Source organism: Poecilia mexicana, unplaced genomic scaffold (genome assembly GCF_051168715.1).
Source record: "Poecilia mexicana isolate PSO_F unplaced genomic scaffold, ASM5116871v1 scaffold_15, whole genome shotgun sequence".
NCBI classification, from domain to species: domain Eukaryota; kingdom Metazoa; phylum Chordata; class Actinopteri; order Cyprinodontiformes; family Poeciliidae; genus Poecilia; species Poecilia mexicana.
The window spans coordinates 30563817-30582004 of NW_028263384.1; the positions used below are offsets into that span (position 1 = coordinate 30563817).

Below are 18188 nucleotides of genomic sequence, written 5' to 3' on the forward strand. Positions count from 1 at the left end.
CTGCATTTTATTCAAGCTGCAGTACATAACTAATAAAAAATGTTTTCTCCATATTTGGTAAAGCTGTCACCAGTTTAACAATTTTAGTTTGTGCCAGTTTGAGGCAGATAATCTGAACACAATCAATCTCCTCCATCTCCTTCCTGAATTACTGGTTAAAGTAATGCTCCGTTCTGACCAAAACAACCAATCAGAACCAGCAGGACGCTCTTAGCGCTGTCAATCATCCTCATTCACTCACTGCTAAATGTGCTAATGGTGGAGAAACAACTTATCATTGCAGGAAAACTGTTTATCTGCTGTCATTGGTGGCTATGCTAACTTTTCTTAGCAGCATAGTAACAGCCCCAGTTGTCTTCTACAAACACTTCTGAACAGTGTCGCCTTCAAGCAGGAACAAACCATTTTATGCAGATCCAGGGGGGTTCAGGGCAAATGCGGATGTGTGTGTTTTGGTCTGGGAGGGGTAACATTTAATTTTTACTGCTAAAATCAATTTTAGTAAACACAATATAATGAATTTTGTAAATGACAGGGGCCCATTTTTTTTTAAATTACTATGAACAAAAACAGAGTTGTGTAGGGCCCCCTGTTGGTCATGGGCCCTTGGAATTGTCATAACTTTCCCCCCCTATACTGCGCCCCTGGCGTGGCCTCCCCACCTGGACAGGTACTAGGTTTTTACGTCAGAGTGAGACCTCCTGTTCTGGGTTAAAATGAGGCGCTGATGTTCGCCTGGATCTGTGAAATCTGCCCGGCAACAGACTTAACTCTCAGTGACGACACAAAGGAAAGAAAAAAACAACTTTATTTGTAAAAAAGCAAACATGGCAGCCGAGACACCATCTGTCTCCTGGACGTTATGACATCACATGCTCCAGAACGCCCTGGCGAATCAGCTGCTCACATTTCCACCGTGGCAGGAAGTGCTGTGAACAAAAACCACTTCCTGTCAGGATGAGTCAGAACATGGGCCACCTGTTCACTTCCTGCCTCAGCTGGTAGCAGCTGCACTCCCCGTACTCCCAGTTACATCCCATTAAAGCACCAGCAGAACCGTTGTCATAGCAACTGTCGTGCTTCTCTCATCACTAACATGGAGTCTGTTCTCACCTGGCTGTTCTTCTTCAGCAGGATCACCGTTCCGTCGTCGATCTCAAACTCACCGTGGTCCTTCAGGCACCTGACCTGGAAATGCACAGGGAGGTCAGTGGGGCCAGACTGCAGGTCAGAGGTCAGAGGTCAGACTCACCTGGATGTAGAGGCTCTTTGGAGGCTTCATGTCCTGCGTGACGTCCAGTCCCTCCTGTCCTCCAATGGACCGCATGAAGGAGGCCAGGGACTTTTTATACTGGCCAAACCACTGCACCTGAACACACCACGCACACAGGTGCTCTCAGTCTTCAGGTGAGCCAGCAGAAACCCCCAACAGGAAGTGAGGTCACTGACCTCCTCTGCAGACATGTGGAAGCGGACGTTGGCGGGCAGAACGCTACCGTACTCCCAGCGCAGTGCGCGGATCCTCAGCAGACGGTCATACCTGCAAACAGCAGGTCAAAGGTCAGCATCAGAGGTCACAAGACCTGGACCAGCAGGTCACATGACTGGGCGGAGTTACAGGTAGGCCACGACGCAGCGCTGGTTCCTCAGCAGGCAGCAGTGGCGCAGCTTGATGGAGGGGATGAGGTCACCGCGGCCGGCGGCTTTCGCCTCCGACCTGCAGAAGACGGAGAGGTCAGGAGGTCAGACGGAGCACATCCGGTTTTGGTACCAGTCCAGAGAAACCGGTTCTGGACCGGTACCAGGGAATGGTTCCCTTAAAGGGCCAGTATTATGTTTTATAGCACAATCGGTAACTGTGTCGCCCTCTGCTGTTATAAAATTGCTGTTTATATCAAATATGACCTCAAAGGAATTTGACTTCCTGTTTTTACGCCTTTTAGCCCTTTAACGTTTTTACCAGCGTCTCTCTGAGCAGCAGCTCCTGTAATGAGCTCAGTCGCTGTTTGCTAATGGCTGCTGGCTAGTCTGAAGTAGCTGAGTGGGGGAGGAGCTGTGTCCTTGAAGGCGGGGCTAGGTCCACCCAGACATTTTGACAGTTGAATGGTTGCCATGGAGACTAATTGATTTCTCATGAAACACTGCAGGTTTGTTTATGATGAGAGGAAAACAGAACATGATGAGTTTACAGGATACTGGCCCTTTAACTCTGAGCTACGGGTCAGAGGTTGGTTCTGAAGCCAACAGGAACTTAAACCTAACAGAACCAGAACCAGCCTGGACCCTGTAGAACCGTGCAGTGGGTCAGTACTCACACATCAGCCTGGTTCTGTTCGTACAGAGCCTCCATCTCCTGCAGAACCTGCCGCAGTCCGTCCTCCTGGAACCAAGAACTCATTCCAATTAATCCATCGCAGCCATCATTTCTCTTCGTATTTATGAAACTGTTCCAATCAGGTGTTGGATCCGCCGTCTATTAACTAGAAATGTATTTAAAATGAACTTTCAGTTTAATTTTTTAGACACGATCACTCTTAAGCCGATAAACTTCTTCAGCAAAGTTCCGCAGAATAATTTCAGTTAGAAATCTGATATTGGGTATGATGCGGTGGCGTAGGGGTTCAGCACAATCCACATTTGGAGGCCTCAGTCCTCGACGCGGCCGTCGCAGGTTCGATTCCCGACCCGGTGACCTTTGCCGCATGTCTTACCTTTCTCTCATTACCCTCTTTTCTGTCAATTCACTATGAAATAAAGGCCACTAGAGCCTTTATTTTAAATAAATAAATCTGATATTAAAAAACCGAAATGTTAAGTAAGACATTATTTTTGATAACATTACTATTATATCTGTGGTTTCCAGTTTTCAGCTTAAAGCAGCGGTCAAACCTTAAACCAGAACGTTTCTGGGCGGAGTTCCAGCTGCTGGATCCCACCCGGGATACTCACGTTGAAAGCGGGCAGCTGGCCGTCGCTCACCCGGTGCAGCTCCCGGATCAGCTCGATGGCTTTCTCACAGAACATCCTGGAGCTCAGAACCGGGACTGACTGACCCGGAGAGCCGAGAAGCAGCTTCGCGGTAAAATTCTTTGTTGTGGTCACATGACTCGGTGACGTAATTCTCCGGAAGCCGCGGAGGGACAAAGAAGCAGCTCCAGCGGCGATGTGGTGAAACAGGCCAGTTACATTTACCGGGTAGGATTCCTCATTTATTGACGATTTATCGGTGATTTATTGATGATTTATGGACGTTTTGTTGTTGTTGTTGCTGATGTTTCTCAATGAAAACAATCAGTTTAGCTCCAAGATCAATCACTTCACCTGCGTCAGTACTTCCGGTTCACGGCAACGTTAAAACCAATTAAAATTAGATCAAATCTTTTTTCAGTTCATCAATTAAACCTCGTTCGGCCGAACCCAACAGAACCAACCGATTTGAGGTTCGTTATGAACGTTTTACTGGTCCGTCACGTGATCACCTGAGCCCTGTTTCAGGAAGCGGGTCAACAAAGTGAGTGAACCCACCTGTGAACCAGGTGTGATTCACCATGGCAACTGGAGGAAATGTGAAGCCCGAACAAAACAATTAGAAATGTTACTGAAGAAAATCAAAACATGTGAAACAATAAAAGCCCAAAGTTAGAGTCTTAAAACTGAGACATCAATTTTATTTGATTCAACAAATCAGATCAAATCTCCGGTGGACAACCTGTCCTGCACCTGGACAGGTGTGGGAAAGCCATGTCCTGATTGGTCAGCTTTATGGTGGCGAGCAGCTGCTCTTTGAGCTCTGAACACTGGGGGGAGCTGCTGAGTCAGCCTGGAGACTGCAGCTCTCAAGGTCAAAGTTCAGCGGACTGTCCACCCCAGCTGATCTCCTGTTGACCCGGAGGAGCTCTGGGTGATGAACAGGTTTCCTGCTTTATCAGCGTCAAGTCGAGATTTAATCATATTTACATTACAACATGCTTTTAATCTGAAAACCTACCTGCTATATTTACAGCCTCAGAGATGCGTTCAGGGGCACACGGTAAAATAGAAACCTTCTGTCTGTTTCAGAATAACAGGAAGCGTCTGAGGAAGATCTGGAGTCACTTTGTTCTCTGAAGGTTTCATGAAGATTTTAACAGGAAATAAACTTTATAAAAACAGTTTAAATTTTTCTGACGCAAACTGGTAAAACGCGTCATATATCATTTATTTATCTTCTTTATTAAATTACATTCGTGTTTCATACCTTAATTTGTTTCAATGAGCGTTAAATTCACTAAAATTTCCGAGTTGCGCATGAACGCAGCGCTGGTTATGTTTTGGAAGCCGTTATTCCTACGCTTCCCCAGAGACCGTGGAGGCAGCACTGCTTTGACCATGTGGTCTGCAGTCTGCCTCCTGATTGGCTGTGACAGCTTCGGCACTGATCAGCTGTTCTCTGCGGATGTCAGTGCGGCTCCAGCGGGCGCTCTGTCTGACTCCCGCCGCCTCTCAGCGCTCCCACGCCGGCCAGAACGAGGACTCTTCACCTCGGACCGGCCCCGCTTTTCGGTCACCTTCCCCCGGGTAACGAGCCGTCTCTCTGCCGCTTCCAGTGATGCGGAGGCGGAGCTCCCTGACCGCGGAGAAGGACAGCGACCCGGAGCTGAAGCAGCGACCCGGCAGAGCGGCGGCGCATCCGGCGACCCGAGGCCGACAGGGCCCGGGAGAGGAGCCGGGGATGGGGAAGAGACCGTTCAGGAGGTGGGCACCGGGGAAACAGGTGGGGGAGGGGGAAGAGACCGTTCAGGAGGTGGGCACCGGGGAAACAGGTGGGGGAGGGGGAAGAGACCGTTCAGGAGGTGGGCACCGGGGAAACAGGTGGGGGAGGGGAGTTTAAATAAAATGGTGAAAAATATAAACTGAACAATTAAATAAAAAGATTAAAATCTTTAAGGTTTTAAAGTTTGGGCGGGACGTCAGAGGACAAAGAGACCGTCTCTGGCCAGACTGGTCAGACTGGTTCCAGTGAGACTGTTGATCTGGTTGGACTGGAAGGTCAGACACCGGAGGACATTTAGAGACACCAGAGGACATTTAGAGACAGGAGGACATGTTTCTAAGTCTTGATGTTGACACTGAGCGCGCTCAGACCAAAGATGTGGTTCTGAGCTGATTTGGACCATCTGGACCGGGCAGGCGGGTTCTGTCCAGACGGAGCTGTGACCTCAGCGGCTCAGGAGGTCACGTGATCTTCCTCTTCCTCCTCCTCTTCCTCCTGAAGGTGATCTCGGATCAGATCAGGACGCTGCAGAACCTTCTGGATGAACCTGATCCGGTTCTGGTTGGTTCTGCTCAGTGGAGCCGGGCCTGGGCTGCTCAGGTCCAGATGTTCTGACCCGACGCAGGAAGTGAAACTGAGAGCAGCAGCTTCACCTTCACTGGGACAGGAAGTGACCTCAGAGCAGAACAGGAAGTCTGGAGTCTGACGCGGCGTCATGTGACCCTGAACACAGCGCCGTGATGCGTTCACTGACTGCTTGGCCCCGCCCCCTCCCTATAGCCCCCAGTCAGAACCACCAGACCTAGAACCTGGCCAGTCCAACTAGAAGGTTCTGATGTGGACGGGTCAGGCCCGGTTCTGATATCCTCTGGTTGAAGACTGACCGAGAACCTTCTGAACCTTCAGAACCTTTAACCTCAGTAAGATGCAGCCGGGTTCTGGTGACTGAGGAGTCTTCATCCAATCAGAACCCTCCATCTGGTTTGACCCAGTAAATCCTCCTCATTGTTCTGGAGTCCGTCAGAACCGGTTCTGACTGGTATCAGTCGGGCAGCAGGGATCAGAACCTCTGTGGTTCTGTTTGGACCTGATGAAACATTCAGCTGCTGGCCGGCTTGGCTTACTGGTTCTGTTTACCAGGTCAGACGGGTCGGGCCCGGTACGGGTTCTGATGCAAACTCCTTCCAGCTCAGATGACCCGCTGTTGGATCCGAACAGAACCGCTCTGGATCTGTTCGGTCCGGTCCAGTAACTCTTTGTGGACAGACTGGCTGTCTGCTGTTTTTGCATTGATGTCCCAGAGCTTCATCATGATCCTCCCACTGAACCGGTCCAGAACCAGACCCGGTCCAGAACCAGACCCGGTCCGGAACCAGACCCGGTCCGGAACCAGACCCGGTCCTCCTCAGCACCATCCTGCTGATCTTTCTTTCTTCCTCCATGAATTATTGATCTGTTCTGAGCGCGCTCAGTCTGGGTCGGGTTTCACTGGCTCGCTCCATCAGAACCATCTGAGCCTGCTGGCCTGAGACAGAGAGAGTGTCTGACGAGAGATGCTCCACTCTGTCCGGCTGCAGCGGGCGTTGGTTCTGTGCGCTGAACAGTGATTGGCTGAGGCTGGACGCTTCCTGATTGGTCGGCTGATGTTGGCTGTTCTCTCCTCAGGCTGGGGCTGCTGGGAAAGATAAAGAGGATGATGATGGTGCTGCTCTTTGTCTACGTCTCCATCCCCTTCATCATCAAGCTCTTCCCCTCCATCCAGGCCAAACTCGTCTTCCTCAACTTCGGTGAGTTTCATTTGGACTTGAACTGAGCTCTGATTGGCCGGTTCTCCGCTGCATGGCAGCCAACAGGGGGCGATGTAGGACAGATGTTTGGATTAGCTGTTAGCATGAAGCCGCGTTCCATTTAGTGGAAGTAATTCAGGTGTTTTACCCAGCATTCACTGCTCCAGGATGGAGCGCGGCCTTCATCGATGCTCCTGTTCATCCATCTGGTGAACTGCTTCCTGTTTCCTGTGTTGCCTTCAGGCAGCATGGGACATCAGAGTTCTGCAGCTTCAGCTGAGCAGAACCAATCAGAACCTGCTGCTCATAACGATGTTTCGCTGAAACAAACGGACCAATGGCGAGCTGCCAGAGAGGTCATGTGACATGTCTGTGCTTTTTGTTCCAGTGAGGGTGCCGTACTTCATCGACTTGAAGCGACCTCTGGATCAGGGGCTGAACCACACACACAATCTCTACCTGGAGCCTGAGGCGGGCCTGAAGATCGGAGTCTGGTACCAGAACCTACAGAACCTACAGATTTGATTTGTTTTTTTAATCAGAGAAAACAAAACTAACCAAGAACAAAATAATTAAGTTTTTCATATCTGAGTTAATATAAATATAAAGTCGCTGCTCTGGTAACAAAACTACTGAGGAAAAAACATTTAATTAAATTAATAACCAGCTGAAAGTAAAAACAGTAAAAATAAGAATCAACCTTAAAATGATGCAGTGATGTCACAGTGTGTAAATATTGAGAAACCAAATTTAAAATGGAAATACTGAATATTCTGTGAATTATTAACACAACAAACTGTCGCACAATTATTAAACAGTCATAATCAATGCAGATGAAAGTTTTTAAAAATCCATAAAGACATTTTCTACTTATTTTATAAGTAAAGTTCGTTTATAGGTTTTCATCTAAATTTGCAGATATTCAAAAGTCAAATTTGCCTAAAAAACTTCTTACAGTTGAATAAATCTGATATATTGTAGCAGCGCCCCCTCCTGGTTTCTGTTTCTGTTCCTGAATCTGAGCTTTGAATCCAGAATGCTGCTTTTAGTTTAAATTTTCAGTTTGTGTCTACTGGAGACGTCCCCAGTTTGTATCCAGTTGGTCCAAAAGTTGGTCTCTAGTTGGTCTTTGACTAGGCCAGTGTCCTGACTGAAGCCATCTGGTGTTTCAGGCACACGGTTCCCGCTCAGATGTGGAGAAATGCTCAGGACAAAGATGGCGACTGGTACCGCTCCACCTTTAGCTCCGCCCACCCCGTCATCCTCTATCTCCATGGCAACGCAGGGACCAGAGGCGGCGACCACCGGGTGCAGCTGTACAAGGTGATGAAGAGCTGAATGGCTCCTGATTGCTGAGAGGAAACCACCTGACCCCTGTCTGTCCTCCTTCAGGTCCTCAGTTCACTGGGATACCATGTGGTGACCTTCGACTACAGAGGTCAGAGGTCACACCACGGCAGACAGGAAGTACACCGAGCGGCTGCATTGAGTCTGACAGCTCTCTGTGTGTGTGTGTGTGTGTGTGTGTGTGTGTGTGTGTGTGTGTGTGTGTGTGTGACCAGGGTGGGGCGACTCAGACGGATCACCATCAGAGAGAGGGATGACATCAGACGCTCTTTTCATCTACGATTGGCTGAGACAGAGGATGGAGAAAACTTTGCCGCTCTACATCTGGGGCCACTCCCTGGGAACTGGGTAACACACACATTTGCAAGGCTATCTTTGTGGGGACTTTCCATTGACTTCCATTCATTTGTACAGCCTAACCCTAACCATGTCAGTAACTGACATCGGACCACTTTTTTCAGTAACGAGTAATCGAACGCGTTGCTATTTCAAATCCAGTAGTCAGATTACAGTTACTTATCGGTTACTATGTTCCGTTCTAATTAAATTTTAATTAAATTTCTACTCGTCTTGTCGACTGACCGACGTCTCTATGCGACAGTATCAGCAGCGACAGAAACGTAAACAATGGAGGGAGACACGCTTTTTGTTGCTGAAACAACAGGAACTATTTTGAGTTTCTGTCGCCAAGTCCAATTATTATAAGCGGCTTTGGGCTTGTATTTTATTTTAAGTCGTTAGCAAATTTAATGAGTCGCTGGTTGCGCCTTTTTGGGCTCGGTTTTGAACGTGAAGTTGCTCATTTGGGCTCGGAAATAGTCAGAGACTCAATAAACCCCAGAATTTGTCCATCATTAAGGTCATTTTAGTCAGACTCTCCCTGTCCATCATTTCCCAGATGATCCGTCCCGCTGTGTCTTTGTTAAAGTCAAGTTAATATATTAGCTGTGAACGAAGTCGAGCTTCGCGTTGCGCTCCACAAAACCACAAACATCGAGACTAATATGAACGGCGTAAAAAACGTGAAAACAGCCACGAATGGACGAGTCAGTAAAGTTGTGCAACTAAACGCCATTATAATAATTAATGTTAAGATAAGTGTCACAAATCTGTGCAGCAGCCGTCTGAGCTGTGGAGCTGCAGCAGGAGCTCTGTGTGCTGACACCAAACGCAGGGCCGTAACACAGAACCTGGAGGCCGGGGGGGAGATGGGGCCTCTAAAATCCTTCTTAGAGTTTTCCAGACAATTGAAACACACAAATTACTAAAGGTTTTTTTATACTGTTGTAACCATAAAACAATCTCCCCTTCTTATAAGTGGAGACACATTGGTGATGATACTATTATAAAATAGCTTATAATTAAGTTTTGGCAAAGCTCAAAGTAATTTTCACAGGCGGCGGGGCGTTGTTGTTAGCAGCTGCTGAAAGTAACTAAAAAAGTTACTTTGAATGTAACTTAGTTACTTTCCAAATCAAGTAGTCAGTAATCCAATTAAAGTTACTTTTTCAAAGTAACTATGCCATCACTGTCAGATAGATAAATCTTTATTGTCATTGTCACAAGAACAACAAAAATTAAAAACTTGTCTCACAATTTACACATACTGTAAGAAATACATAACAAGTAAGTGATAAAAAAAGAAACAAAAACTAATAAATAAGAATAGCCACATTCTCACACACATCATTCATGATGATTAATGGTTGTTTTTGATTGCATTTAGTTTTGTTATTGCTGTAGGATAGAAACTGTCTCTGAGTCGGTTGGTTCTTGTTCTGATTGCTCCGTATCGTCTGCCTGAAGGCATCAGTGTAAACAGAGAATGTCCGGGGTGAGAAGTGTCCTTTGTGATGTGTTGTGCCTTTTTAAGACAGCGGTCGCTGTGCAAGTCCTCCAGTGAGGGGAGAGGACAGCCAATGATTTTTTGGGCTGTATTCACAACCCTTTGTAGAGCTTTCCTTTGAGCCGCAGTGCTGCTGTTATACCATACGCAGATACAATAAGTCAGTATGCTCTCTATGGAGCACTTGTAGAAGGACACCAGCAGTTTCTCCTTGATGTTGTTCTTCCTGAGAACCCTCAGGAAGTACAGTCTTTGCTGGGCCTTTTTTGTCAGCTCGAAGGTGTTCATGTCCCATGTGAGGCCCTGCTCAATGTGGACCCCCAGGAAACAAAAGTCAGCTACCCTTTCCACACATTTTCCCCCAATGATTAGTGGTTTAATATCCGTTCTTTTCCTCCTGTAATCTATTATGAGTTCTTTTGTCTTTGAGCTGTTGAGGAGCAGATTGTTCTCCCTGCACCACACTGACAGCCGCTCCACCTCACCTCTGTAGGCGGACTCGTCACCTCCTGAGATGAGCCCCTCCACTGTGGTATCATCAGCAAACTTGATGATGGTGTTGCTGTGGTGGGCAGAGGTGCAGTCATATGTGTACAGACAATAGAGCAGGGGGCTCAGCACACAGCCCTGTGGAGAGCCAGTACTAAGGCTGAGGGCATCCATCACATACCTAACCCCAACCAAAACTCAATTCACACCTTAGTCCTAAACCTGACCCCTGACTTAAAAACAGCGTTTCCCCTTGTGGGACCAACTGCTCCTTGTGGGACCAACTGCTCCTTGTGGGACCAACTGCTCCTTGTGGGACCAACTGCTCCTTGTGGGACCCGGCTTCGGTCCCACAAGGAGCAGTTGGTCCCCACAAGGTATTACAAACAAACGCGCACACACACCAGGCTATAAAAACCAGGTTCACACACTGTGCTGGTCCAGCTGGACCCTTTTCTGATTGGTTCCGATTCTGGTTCTGGGATGAACTTCCTGCTGCCAGCTGTTGGGTCCGCCCATGTCATCAAATCTGACCAATCAGAGCAGGGGGCATGTCCTGCTGGTCCTCACAGAGAGTGTAAATCTGATGAGTTCAAGGACCTAAATCTGAACTTTCTGTTTCAGAGTCGCAACGAACCTGGTGAGACGGCTGACTGAGCGAGGTGAGACACACACACACACACACACACACACACACCCTGAAACACAGCCAGACACACACACACACACCCTGAAACACAGCCAGACACACACACACACACACACACACACACACCCTGAAACACAGCCAGACACACACACACACACACACACACACACACACACACACACACACACACACACACACCCTGAAACACAGCCAGACACACACACACACACACACACACACACACCCTGAAACACAGCCAGACACACACACACACACACACACACACACACACACACACACCCTGAAACACAGCCAGACACACACACACACACCCTGAAACACAGCCAGACACACACACACACACACACACACCCTGAAACACAGCCAGACACACACACACACACACACACACACACACACCCTGAAACACAGCCAGACACACACACACCCTGAAACATAGCCAGACACACACACACACACACACACACACACACACACACACACACCCTGAAACACAGCCAGACACACACACACACACACACACACCCTGAAACACAGCCAGACACACACACACACACACACACACACACACACACACACCCTGAAACACAGCCAGACACACACACACACACACACACACACACACCCTGAAACACAGCCAGACACACACACACACACCCTGAAACACAGCCAGACACACACACACACACACACACACACACACACACACACACACCCTGAAACACAGCCAGACACACACACACACACACACCCTGAAACACAGCCAGACACACACACACACACACACACACACACACACACACACACACACACACCCTGAAACACAGCCAGACACACACACACACACACACACACACACACACACTGAAACACAGCCAGACACACACACACACACACACACACACACACACCTGAAACACAGCCAGACACACACACACACACACACACACACACACACACACACACCCTGAAACACAGCCAGACACACACACACACACCCTGAAACACAGCCAGACACACACACACACACACACACACACACACACACACCCTGAAACACAGCCAGACACACACACACACACACACACACACACACACCCTGAAACACAGCCAGACACACACACACCCTGAAACATAGCCAGACACACACACACACACACACACACACACACACACACACACCCTGAAACACAGCCAGACACACACACACACACACACACACCCTGAAACACAGCCAGACACACACACACACACACACACACACACACACACACACACCCTGAAACACAGCCAGACACACACACACACACACACACACACACACACCCTGAAACACAGCCAGACACACACACACACACCCTGAAACACAGCCAGACACACACACACACACACACACACACACACACACACACACACACCCTGAAACACAGCCAGACACACACACACACACACACCCTGAAACACAGCCAGACACACACACACACACACACACACACACACACACACACACACACACCCTGAAACACAGCCAGACACACACACACACACACACACACACACACACACTGAAACACAGCCAGACACACACACACACACACACACACACACACACCTGAAACACAGCCAGACACACACACACCCTGAAACATAGCCAGACACACACACACACACACACACACACACACACACACCCTGAAACACAGCCAGACACACACACACACACACACACACACACACACACCCTGAAACACAGCCAGACACACACACACACACACACACACACCCTGAAACACAGCCAGACACACACACACACACACACACACACACACCCTGAAACACAGCCAGACACACACACACACACACACCCTGAAACACAGCCAGACACACACACACACACACCCTGAAACACAGCCAGACACACACACACACACACACACACACACCCTGAAACACAGCCAGACACACACTCACTCTCTCTGTGACGCCGTCTTCCTGTCTGAACAGGAAGTCCTCCTGACGCTCTCATCCTGGAGTCCCCGTTCACCAACATCAGAGAGGAGGCCAAGAGCCACCCCTTCTCCATGGTAACCACAGGCCCCGCCCCCTGACCTCCGGGGCCCAGCAGGTGGTCACAGTGTGTGTGTGTTTCAGGTGTACCGCTTCCTGCCCGGCTTCGACTGGTTCTTTCTGGACTCCATCACCGCCAACAACATCCGCTTCGCCAGCGACGAGAAGTAGGTTCTGACCCATTTTAATGGTTCTGACCCGGTTAGCTGGTTCTGGAGCTTTATCTGTGTCTGAATGTTTGAGCGGCTCCAGAACCTGCGGGTCGGGTCTGATCGGACCGATCTGTATGGTGCAGCAGCGGCCCCTGGTGGCGGCCACAGGAAGTGCTGGTTGTCATGGTTACTGTCTGGTTTCAGTGTGGACCACATTTCCTGTCCGGTTCTGATTCTACACGCCGAGGACGACGGAGTCGTTCCGTTCCATCTGGGTAAAAAGGTACGAGGTCCAAACAGGTCAGAACTTTACAGACTGGAACTCTGACCAGATGATTTGGTTAGGACGTTTACGGAATAATGTTCTAAACAAGATCAGGTAGAAAGTTTAGGAATTGGAATGATCTGGAGTTCATAGATCTGAACAGTTCCTCCTAACAGTTCCTCCTAACAGTTCCTCTGAACAGTTCCTCCTAACAGTTCCTCCTAACAGTTCCTATGACTAGTTCCTCCTAACAGTTCCTCTGACCAGTTCCTCTGACCAGTTCCTCTGACCAGTTCCTCTGAACAGTTACTCTGACCAGTTCCTCCTAACAGTTCCTCCTAACAGTATTTCCTAACAGTTCCTCTGACCAGTTCCTCTGACCAGTTCCTCTGACCAGTTCCTCTGACCAGTTCCTCCTAACAGTTCCTCCTAACAGTATTTCCTAACAGTTCCTCTGACCAGTTCCTCTGACCAGTTCCTCTGACCAGTTCCTCTGACCAGTTCCTCCTAACAGTTCCTCCTAACAGTATTTCCTAACAGTTCCTCTGACCAGTTACTCTGACCAGTTCCTCTGACCAGTTCCTCCTAACAGTTCCTCCTAACAGTATTTCCTAACAGTTCCTCTGACCAGTTCCTCTGACCAGTTCCTCCTAACAGTTCCTCCTAACAGTATTTCCTAACAGTTCCTCTGACCAGTTCCTCTGACCAGTTCCTCTGAACAGTTCCTCTGACCAGTTCCTCTGACCAGTTCCTCTGAACAGTTCCTCTGACCAGTTCCTCTGAACAGTTCCTCTGACCAGTTCCTCTGACCAGTTCCTCTGAACAGTTCCTCTGAACAGTTCCTCTGACCAGTTCCTCTGACCAGTTCCTCTGAACAGTTCCTCTGACCAGTTCCTCTGAACAGTTCCTCTGAACAGTTCCTCTGACCAGTTCCTCTGACCAGTTCCTCTGAACAGTTCCTCTGAACAGTTCCTCTGACCAGTTCCTCTGAACAGTTCCTCTGAACAGTTCCTCTGACCAGTTCCTCTGACCAGTTCCTCTGAACAGTTCCTCTGACCAGTTCCTCTGAACAGTTCCTCTGAACAGTTCCTCTGCACTCCTGCAGCTCTACAGTCTGGCGTCTCGCTCCAGCAGCCTGAGCGGCCATAAGGTTCAGTTCGTGGCGTTCCCGGCGGCTCTCGCCTTCAGACACAAGTTCATCTACAGGAGCCTGGAGCTGCCAAACATCCTCAGGTAGGTTCTCATCCCACCCCGAGGGTTTGACTGGACCCTGGTTCTGTTTGGTTCTGACCCGTTCTGATTGGTTCCAGTGACTTCCTGGGAGCAGCTCACCCTGCTGTGGCGTGACAACGGCTCGTCTTCATGGTTTGAACATTCCTGTTAGCATTCCCAACATCCCAGCTGACGGTACGGCTACCACGGTTACCACGGCTACCACTGTTACCATGGTTACCACGGTGACTGTGTCTCCTGGGCTGCAGAGCAGAGGTTTTGTTTCTCACTTGCATGGTTCGCTCCTCCTCACCATCGGCAGGAAACTGTTTCCTGTTCTGACTTGAAATATGAATTAAATCTGGTTTTATGTAGCTGAGCCTCCTTCACTGACCTCTGGGTGGTTCTGGTTCTGGTCGAACCGGACCTCATCACTCCTCCAGAACCTCCAGATGTTCAGCATATTCTCTCCTCTCAACAGTTCTGGTTCTGCAGGTTTGAAGAAGCCGGTCCGGTTCTGGTACCGATTCCGCAGCAGCAGGAAACAGGAAGTGATGTCACTCTTTCTGAACGTCTAGCTGATTAAGAAGCTAACCTGAACCCGACTGGTGCTGGTCTTCAACTGTTTCTGACCAGTGGTGTGCATGCTTATGCTAATCCACAAATAGTGGAGCTAATTGTTAGCTTAGCATTTATCCTTTATGCTAACTTTGAAAACATTAGCACACTTAGTTTCCCTGAAATTAATTATTCATTAATTTACTGTTTTGGTATCAGCTGCTAAAAATTCTTCCTGTAGTTAGATGGATATTCGTCCTCTTATTTTGAAGGGGTTGACACAATTCTGTTTCCTTTTCTCACATCTCTCTTTTTTGGCTCTAGTGGCCTTTATTTGATAGTTAACTGACAGGAAAGTGGGTAATGAGAGAAGGGGGAAGACATGAATCAAAGGTCACCAAAGCCAGGAATCGAACTTGTGACAGCTGCATCGAGGACTAAGGCCTCCATATGTGGATTGTGCTTAACCCCTGTGCCACCACCATACACTCACATCTCTTGTTTTTAAGGAACTTTATTGAGCAAACAGGAAGTAAACAAAAGAACAAATCAAGAATACAATCAGGATGTTTAACAAATATGCTAGCTACTAGCATTTTAGCTTCTGCTAAACACCATATTGACATAGCGATTTAGCATCAGCCAAAGTAATATTCATGACTGCTGCTTCAGGATTAGCGCAGCTAGCTTTTTAGCTAGCAGTCCCACTACTGGTTTGGTGTGTTGGCCTTTAGACAACCTGACAGTTCTTCATGCTGAAGCTCAGAACTTTTTCTGATTTGGTCCCAAACGGACTCTGAAGGTTCTAAGCTGTCTGCTGCTACAGCAGAACCAGTACCAGTTTAAAACTGAACCTGGGCTGACCTCAGAGCTGGACTCTCCAGTGAACCTATAAAACCTGACCAGAACCAGTCAGATTTCATGACAGGTCCACAGGTTCATGAGTCCAGAACCTGTGGCAGCTCTGGACCTCAGTTTGACCCCAGATTCTGGAGTCAAACTAAGCAGAACCACACAGAACCTTTGTTCTAGTCTAAAAAGTCATTTTATTCTACTGGACCAGAACAGAGAGGAGCAAAGTTCAGCTGAGCAGTTCTGATCCGTCTGGAGGGAAATCTACCGTCTCTGGATCTAGGTTCTCTGTGAAAATGGGTCAACGTATCAGAACTGAAAGACAATCTCTGATTGGCCAGTTTCCAGTCATTTTCAGGCTTGAAACTTTAGAAATGTAATAAATGTTTGTTTCATAATCAACTCTGATCTGAATAACTGTAAGTGTAAGTTTGATTTCACAGATTTAATGTGTGTGTGGGGGGGGGAGCTTTGGGTCAAATCTAGAACTGCTCAGTGTTTATGTTTCGGATTGTTCCTGAAAGCATCACCGGATCCTCCCAAGTCCTCCTCGCTGCAGCAAACAGAAAGGGGCGGGGACGGACCACTGTCAGCTTCTTACCTTATTTGGAAATGGGACCATTGCACTCCGGAAGTGAAGGGGGCGCTATTTCCTATATTATCCGCGGTCTCCCGTTTTAATTTTCTTTTGAAATCTGTGGTTTAACTTTATCTTTAGGAAGGAGTTTCTCTCTCAGAATGTATTTGAACTTCTCTCTTTTATTTACTTAAGCGCAGCTCACAGCTTATAACAATTTCCGTTGCTTTCGGTGTACTTCTAAATCTGCTTCTTTTTCGCATCTTTTCGGGCCTGCTACTGCCTCTAGTGGCGTGGGGATGGTAGCACAACTAATAAATACATTACTAAATCAAAATACCAAAGTCTTATTTATTATTAATTCTGGCATTACTGGAACCTCAAAAGATAAAGTCCCTCACAAAACACCATACCTTTTAATTTTCTTAAGGAAGCAGAGCTAATTAAATGACAAACAATACGTGAAAGTGGCTCCAGTTTCACTCGATGTTAAAACTATGGCAAGTTTTAAGTTTTAAATACCTTGGATCATTCCTGGACAGTCAGCTCAATTTTGCTGAAAACACTGGCTACATTGTTTAAGAAACGTCACTCTATCTTTTAAGAAGACCCAGTGATCTTGGGGTTACCTAACAAGTGCAACTCGTGCAAAACCTCTAGTTAGTTAGAGGTAACATTAGCTAACATTACCTCTAGTTAAGTAATGTTAGCATTTTAACAATGAGTTAAAACTTAAAAATTTAACTTAAGTTTTAAGTCATCTCAAGTTTTAACTGTTGAGGGCTTTAGATTTTCATCTCCTTGGCTGGTTTGGTCACATGAGCTGCAGACTAACAGACAATCTTTTAAGAATACTTGGAAAAATAGTAGGTAAATAGTGGTGAAACCAATAACAACTGTGTCTCAACTATTTAGAGCATCCATCCTTTTTTTCCCGTCAGTTTGAGCTCATGAAGGCGTTATTGTGTTCCTCTGGTAAATATAGAACATCTATTAGACGTCATTCACTGACAGTGCAATAATTATTCTTAGCCAAACTAAATGATACCATTTACCTGTAGCATGCTAAGTGTTTACTTGATGCACAAATTGTTGATATTATGATTCTATTAATGAGTTTTATTTTATTGTTTTAGAGTCAAAGAAAAATTTCCACCTTGGAAGACTAAATAGTTTAATCATATTTTTTCTATATATAGGACTCTACCAACAAAACAAAAATGTGGATTATTGCTTGTTTAACAATCCTGGTTATTCGTCTGTGAACCTAATTAATTTGTTTGTTATTGACTTTTGCTCAATTAAATTTCTTATGTATGCATTGTATATGGTATTTTTATTGTTGATCATGTTTTTCATGTCTTATTTATTTTCTTCCTCTTATAAGTGATTTAGATATATAGATGTTATTTATAATGTATAAAGGTTTATGTCACCTAATTAGCTCTACATCCTGAAGAAAAATATGGTATTTTAGAAGATAATTTATCTTTCACGTTGCCAGAAATGGCGAAATTAATAGTAAATAATAAAGATTTTGTGGTATTCTCGTTTAGTGCCGTAATTATATTAGTTGTGTTACCACCCCCACGCCACTAGAGGCAGTAGCAGGC

At 47.1% G+C, this 18188-nt stretch overlaps 2 protein-coding genes across 2 annotated transcripts; one reads left to right on the plus strand and one right to left on the minus strand.

The window, feature by feature from the left end:
• Window positions 1–790: 790 nt before the first annotated feature.
• Window positions 791–3120, minus strand: gins1 (GINS complex subunit 1 (Psf1 homolog)). Its single transcript, XM_014975892.2, has 7 exons — window positions 2950–3120; window positions 2316–2380; window positions 1619–1717; window positions 1450–1540; window positions 1253–1369; window positions 1114–1188; window positions 791–929 (listed from the first exon to the last, which is right to left on the minus strand). Exons 1-7 carry the CDS (start codon window positions 3022–3024, stop codon window positions 861–863), a joined length of 591 nt encoding a protein of 196 aa, XP_014831378.1. The 5' UTR covers window positions 3025–3120; the 3' UTR covers window positions 791–860.
• On the plus strand, window positions 3106–16400 carry abhd12 (abhydrolase domain containing 12, lysophospholipase). Its single transcript, XM_088013391.1, has 13 exons — window positions 3106–3195; window positions 4587–4734; window positions 6419–6540; window positions 6929–7034; window positions 7713–7863; window positions 7933–7978; window positions 8103–8235; window positions 10847–10884; window positions 12897–12976; window positions 13044–13126; window positions 13316–13394; window positions 14482–14609; window positions 14687–16400. The coding sequence occupies exons 2-13, from the start codon at window positions 4589–4591 to the stop codon at window positions 14721–14723; spliced, it is 1149 nt and encodes a 382-aa protein (XP_087869517.1). The 5' UTR covers window positions 3106–3195; window positions 4587–4588; the 3' UTR covers window positions 14724–16400.
• The last annotated feature ends 1788 nt before the right edge of the window (window positions 16401–18188 follow it).

What these genes read in the sequence shown, in the direction of transcription:
- abhd12 (XM_088013391.1), top strand. Translation starts at nt 4,589, where the DNA reads ATGCGGAGGCGGAGCTCCCTGACCGCGGAGAAGGACAGCGACCCGGAG. An exon ending in GGTGACCTTCGACTACAGAG is followed by an intron (nt 7,979 to 8,102) that starts GTCAGAGGTCAC and finishes GTGTGTGACCAG; the next exon opens with GGTGGGGCGACTCAGACGGA. An exon ending in AGAGCCACCCCTTCTCCATG is followed by an intron (nt 12,977 to 13,043) that starts GTAACCACAGGC and finishes TGTGTGTTTCAG; the next exon opens with GTGTACCGCTTCCTGCCCGG.
- gins1 (XM_014975892.2), bottom strand. Translation starts at nt 3,024, where the DNA reads ATGTTCTGTGAGAAAGCCATCGAGCTGATCCGGGAGCTGCACCGGGTG. An exon ending in CAAAGAGCCTCTACATCCAG is followed by an intron (nt 1,189 to 1,252) that starts GTGAGTCTGACC and finishes GTGCATTTCCAG; the next exon opens with GTCAGGTGCCTGAAGGACCA. An exon ending in TGCTGAAGAAGAACAGCCAG is followed by an intron (nt 930 to 1,113) that starts GTGAGAACAGAC and finishes TTTTGTTCACAG; the next exon opens with CACTTCCTGCCACGGTGGAA.